This window comes from Lithobates pipiens, unplaced genomic scaffold (assembly GCF_037356315.1).
Source record: "Lithobates pipiens isolate NorthernLeopardFrog02 unplaced genomic scaffold, aLitPip1_a1.2 Scaffold_8, whole genome shotgun sequence".
NCBI lineage: Eukaryota > Metazoa > Chordata > Amphibia > Anura > Ranidae > Lithobates > Lithobates pipiens.
The window spans coordinates 688,947,060-688,953,202 of record NW_027507903.1 but is presented as its reverse complement, the minus strand read 5'-3'; the positions used below and the strand labels follow the sequence as shown (position 1 = coordinate 688,953,202).

The following is a 6,143-nucleotide window of genomic DNA, read 5'->3' as shown; positions in this document are numbered from 1 at the left end:
GTGTGTAGAGTGTTAGTATACTATTAGTATAGTGTGTGAGTATAGTGTAGTGTGTGTGTAGAGTGTTAGTATAGTGTGTGAGCATAGTGTAGTGTGTGTGTAGAATATTAGTATACTGTTAGTATAGGATCTGAGTATAGTGTAGTGTGTGTGTAGAATATTAGTATACTGTTAGTATACTGTGTGATTATAGTGTAGTGTGTGTGTAGAGTATTAGTATACTGTCAGTATAGTGTAGTGTGTGTGTGTGTAGAGTGTTAGTATACTATAAGTATAGTGTGTGAGTATAATGTAGTGTGTGTAGAGTGCTAGTATACTATTAGTATAGTGTGTGAGTATAGTGTAGTGTGTGTAGCGTGTTAGTATACTATTAGTATAGTGTGTGTGTATAGTGTATTGTGTGTGTGTGTAGAATATTAATATACTGTTAGTATACTGTGTGAGTATAGTGTAGTGTGTGTGTGTGTGGAATATTAGTATACTGTGTGAGTATAGTGTAGTGTGTGTGTGTAGAGTGTTAGTATACTGTGTGAGTATAGTGTAGAGTGTTAGTATACTGTCAGTATAGTGTGTGAGTATAGTGTAGTGTGTGTGTGTGTGTGTGTGTGTGTGTGTGTGTGTAGAGTGTTAGTATACTGTGTGAGTATAGTGTAGTGTGTGTGGGTGTAGAGTGTTAGTATACTGTGTGAGTATAGTGTAGTGTGTGTGTAGAGTGTTAGTATATTGTGTGAGTATAGTGTAGTGTCAGTGTAGAGTGTGAGTATAGTGTAGTGTGTGTGTGGAGTGTTAGTATACTGTTAGTATGGTGTGTGAGTATAGTGTAGTGTCAGTGTACAGTGTGGGTATAGTGTAGTGTCAGTGTACAGTGTGAGTATAGTGTCAGTGTACAGTGTGAGTATAGTGTAGTGTCAGTGTAGAGTGTTAGTGTATTATTAGTATAGTGTGTGAGTATTTTGTGTCAGTATAGTGTAGTGTGATTGTCGAGTGTTAGTATACTGTTAGTATAGTGTGTGAGTGTAGTGTAGTGTTAGTGTATTATTAGTAGAGTGTGTGAGTATTTTGGGTAAGTATAGTGTAGTGAGAGTGTAGAGTGTTAGTTTACTGTTAGTATAGTGTGTGAGTATAGTGTAGTGTGTGTGTGTAGAATATTAGTATACTGTTAGTAGAGTGTAGTGTGTGTGTAGAGTGTTAGTAGTGTGTGAGTGTAGTGTTTGTGTAGAATATTAGTATACTGTTAGTATAGTGTGTGAGTATAGTGTAGTGTGTGTGTGTGTGTGTGTGTGTGTGTAGAATATTTGTATACTGTTAGTAGAGTGTAGTGTGTGTGTGTGTGTGTGTGTGTGTGTAGAGTGTTAGTATAGTGTAGTGTCAGTGTAGAGTGTTAGTGTATTATTAGTATAGTGTGTGAGTATTTTGTGTTAGTATAGTGTGTGAGTACAATGTAGTGTGTGTGCGTAGAATATTAGTGTAGTGTGTGTGCGTGTAGAATATTAGTATACTGTTAGTATAGTGTGTGAGTATAGTGTAGTGTGTGTAGAATATTAGTATACTGTTAGTGTAGTGTGTGTGTGTGTGTGTGTGGAATATTAGTATACTGTTAGTATAGTGTGTGAGTATAGTGTAGTGTGTGTAGAATATTAGTATACTGTTAGTATAGTGTGTGAGTATAGTGTAGTGTGTGTGTGTAGAGTGTTAGTATACTGTGTCAGTATAGTGTAGTGTGTGTGTGTGTGTGTAGAGTGTTAGTATACTATTAGTAGAGTGTAGTGTGTAGGTGTAGTGACGTGCTGTATATCCTTTTTCTTGGTTGCTGGGTGTTTGTTTGTTTTTTTCTATCCCCTTTTTTTAAATTGTCAGCTGCAGTTTTTTCTGAATGTGACATCGGTGTTCCCCTTTTTTATTTAGAATTTTTTTTCTTACATTTCTGTGAGCGTCAATCCTCAATTTAGCCGCTTGTCACCTGCCCTCCATCAGATGGCGGCGGGGCGGTGCAGCTCTCATTCTGGGGTGACGTCATATGGCGGCGTCCCACAACGGCCGCTCTCTGGCGCGCAGCAATTACCACGGCAACGTGTCACTGACAGAGAGTGAGGAGAGGAGAGCCGATCAGCGGGACATCGAGGAATGTAATCAGGGCACTGATTATAATAAAGAAAAAAGTGTCACATATAAGTGCCAACCATTGCCCACCAATGTCAGCTATCAGTGCCCACCAGGCGGCAGCAATCAGTGCCCATAACTGCCCACAAGTGCCACCAATCAGTGCCCATTAGCCATGCTAGTCAGTGCTGCCAATCAGTGCCACTTATCAGTGCTGCCCATGAATGCCCCTCACTGCTGTCGATCAATGCCCATCAATGTCCCCCATCAGTGCTGCCCGTCCATGCCACCCATCTGTGCTCACCAGTGCTGCCTATTAGTGTTCATCTCAGCTCTGAAAGTGCGGGGGGCCTCTGTCACTCATAGAGAGGAGGCGGGGCAGAGGTGGGGCTCCAATCAGATGACAATGGAGGCGGAGCTGTAGCGGTGATGTGATGGGCGGTGCAGCCAGTGTGTCACCGCAGGCTTGTAGTAGAATAGATGGGAGCTCGCATGCGCGGGTGCCCCTATCAGATCAGTGGTGTGAAGGGGGCACCGGTCACACAACAACACAGGAAGTGGGCAATACTGAGCAGAAATGACGCCATTTAGAAGAGGAAAAGAAGAGAAAGATTACTATTACTGGAATTCTATATTTAAGGATCAGAAAGAGAAAATAAAAGCTGAGAGTTGATGTGACTTTACTCTGATATCATCCATTCCGGACATTCTCTTCATATCCGGATCCGTGTATTACCTGAGAGGGGGAGGGGCTCCCACACACCATCTTCTTATCTTCATCTGTATATATAGATACTTTCCAGCCTCCTCCTCCATCCCTTCATAGAAGAATAAAATGAGAGCGTTAGAGGAGGAAATGTTGCTGTGATGATGGAAGGGGGGAGGGGCTCATACTGAGCTCTGTAAGAAATGATGGGAAAGTGAGGGGCCCTCACCATGGCAGGGGCCACACACTCATCTCCATCCAACCATTGGGGTAGCAGACTGTATGCCGGGTGTGTTGGGCTGTCATGTGTACAGGCTGAGAACACACATCTGATTGGCTCAGTTATACTGACACATTGGATGGACCTCGGGGGATGGGGGGGATTTTTCTGTAAAGGTAAAACCTTGTGGAAGATTGTAGGACCTGACTAAGATTATTATTGGTGGATCTGATTCTCCCATCCCCCATCTGTAATGATAAAACTTGGGATGAGGAATAAATTCTCCATCATCTGGGAAATCTGTGACTGGCACAGGAAATCTCAATCATCTCTCTCATTATCTGTATAACTACAGAGACCTCCAATGGGCTCTACAGAAATTGTATAGAATGTTTGTCACCCGTCCTTCCATCTTCATTACAGAGCAGCCCGGGTGTCAGAAGACCTCCCAACAATGTCCCACCCCCATCATCTCATCTCCATCATCTCACCCCCATCATCTCACCTCCATCATCTCACCCCCATCATCTCACCTCCATCACCTCACCTCCATCATCTCACCTCCATCATCTCATCACCATCATCTCACCTCCATCATCTCATCTCCATCATCTCATCTCCATCATCTCATCACCATCATCTCACCCCCATCATCTCACCTCCATCATCTCACCTCCATCATCTCACCCCCATCATCTCACCCCCATCATCTCACCCCCCATCATCTCACCCCCCATCATCTCATCTCCATCATCTCATCTCCATCACCTCATCTCCATCACCTCATCTCCATCAACTCATCTCCATCATCTCACCCCCATCACCTCCCCCCATCATCTCATCTCCATCATCTCATCCCCACCGTCTCACCCCCATCGTCTCATCTCCATCGTCTCATCTCATCCCCATCATCTCACCCCCATCATCTCATCTCCATCATCTCATCCCCCATCATCTCATCCCCCATCATCTCATCCCCCATCATCTCATCCCCCATCATCTCATCCCCCATCATCTCATCTCCATCATCTCATCCCCACCATCTCACCCCCATCATCTCATCTCCATCATCTCATCCCCACCATCTCACCCCCATCATCTCACCCCCATCATCTCACCTCCATCATCTCATCCCCACCATCTCACCCCCATCACCTCACCTCCATCATCTCATCTCCGTCATCTCACCCCCGTCATCTCACCCCCGTCATCTCACCCCCATCATCTCACCCCCGTCATCTCACCTCCATCCAATGTTGTCTACATGTTACTATTCACATTCTAAGACTTAGTATGTGTGTTACCTCCAATATAACAGATCTTACCCTCTATCCACAGTGAAGCCGGCATTCCGGAGGACCTCACAACATCGTCTCACTTCTGACTCCGACATCTTCTCATCATCATCCAATGTTATATGCAGATCGGTCAGAGTTCGGTTTGTGGAGATAACGGAGCAAAGATCATCACAGCTCCATAATGTCCCTTTACAGACCCAAACACTGGAGGGAGAAGCAGGAAAGAGGTGAAATGTTCTTCCAGGGAGGGGCAGAAGTAGACACATCCAATGAATAATCAGTGGGCGGGGTCTTAGAGAATGAAATGTTGGGACATTTGGATGGAATATTGGTGGGACCTCCCTGTGAATTGGAGGTAAGTTGTCACCCACCTGAAAAGTCTTAGTGTGGAGTTACACTGTTGCGGGTACATTGTAGTGACGTGGTAACGCACACATTGGAGGTGTGAATGGCTCCATATAGATTCCCTTTCACACTAAACTGCGGCACATCGATGGGAACCGACCACATAGGAAATAATGGGATTTCTACTTCACATGCGTCTCTGTGCAGCAAAATCCATGAGGATCGCTAAACACACTGACAAGTGATGATAATATGTCAGCAGATCAACCAATCATTGGACAGTCGGCCCTCGGGTGGAGCCGGGTGATGTCATTTCCTGCCTGGACCTGAAACAGGAAGTGGCGCTGGTGAGTGATATTATCTACTGCCCAATTGGTTGCTGGATATACTGACATATTGGTTGTCAGTGCATTTATTGTAAATAAAGAGACAATTGTTTTGAAGGACGCACTTCACTATTGGTGGCATTTTTATTTTATTTGGAGTTCTATATCCAGCCAATCAGGAGGGACCAGATCCCTATAAGGGACCCCACACTTGTGACAGCTGATCTTGTGGGAAGTCCCCCGGGCCCATTGAGCCCCCCAGAGGGGGACAAGCACATGACACCTATATTGTATATGGGGCCAATACCTGAGGGGGCATTTCATCAGCACGGAGGTGGAGGACTCTGAACACACTTCATGTTGTAGTGACACACTGGAGGGGGCGCCATCATTGAGGAAGATTGATCACAGATATATGGACTTTCCTCTTATATATCCCAATAGATACATTCATTTTACAGCACTGGAGTTGTGGCATCAATTACTTGTAACTAGTTATTGTTTTATTACATTCATCATTTCCATTAGCAATGTATTAGTTTGTAATATGTATTCACAGCACTGGGGTTGTAGTATTACCAGACAATCACAGCACTGGGGTTGTGGTATCACCAGCCAATCGCAGCACTGGGGTTGTGGTATCACCAGCCAATCACAGCACTGGGGTTGTGGTATTACCAGCCAATCACAGCACTGGGGTTGTGGTATCACCAGCCAATCACAGCACTGGGCTTGTGGTATCACCAGCCAATCACAGCACTGGGGTTGTGGTATCACCAGACAATCACCGCACTGGGGTTGTGGTATCACCAGCCAATCACCGCACTGGGGTTGTGGTGTCACCAGCCAATCACAGCACTGGGGTTGTGGTATCACCAGACAATCACCGCACTGGGGTTGTGGTATCACCAGCCAATCACCGCACTGGGGTTGTGGTATCACCAGCCAATCACAGCACTGGGGTTGTGGTATCACCAGCCAATCACAGCACTGGGGTTGTGGTATCACCAGCCAATCACAGCACTGGTACTTTGGTATCTCTTAGGCCCCTTTCCCACGGGATGGATCAGTAATGATCCGCTCGCTCAGTAGGGATCGCTCTGTTGTCCCCGCTGAGCCGGCGGTGGACAGGGCGGTCACTCTGTGCA

At 45.5% G+C, this 6,143-nt stretch overlaps 2 protein-coding genes across 8 annotated transcripts in view; one reads left to right on the top strand and one right to left on the bottom strand.

Annotated features, from left to right (window-relative positions):
• The window catches only part of LOC143963511 (NACHT, LRR and PYD domains-containing protein 3-like), an 824,666-nt gene that overhangs the window by 398,444 nt on the left and 420,079 nt on the right, over positions 1-6,143 (top strand). The gene's annotated exons all lie outside the window — the stretch shown is intronic.
• Positions 1-6,143, bottom strand: part of LOC143963509 (NACHT, LRR and PYD domains-containing protein 3-like) — a 175,968-nt gene that overhangs the window by 45,650 nt on the left and 124,175 nt on the right. For 2 of the 7 annotated variants that reach the window (XR_013270981.1, XR_013270982.1), the window contains 3 exons: positions 4,352-4,528; positions 2,837-2,918; positions 1,921-2,138 (listed from right to left, as the gene is read on the bottom strand). The exons of 2 other annotated variants lie outside the window; for them this stretch is intronic. Coding sequence is in view for 2 of the 5 variants with exons in the window: in XM_077473151.1 (XP_077329277.1) it covers positions 2,837-2,918; positions 4,352-4,528 (259 nt within the window). In the remaining 3 variants the exon portion in view is untranslated. Of the gene's footprint in view, positions 1-1,920; positions 2,139-2,836; positions 2,919-4,330; positions 4,529-6,143 lie in introns of all 7 variants that reach the window. 3 more of the 7 variants (XR_013270983.1, XM_077473151.1, XM_077473153.1) reach the window with 3 other exon arrangements.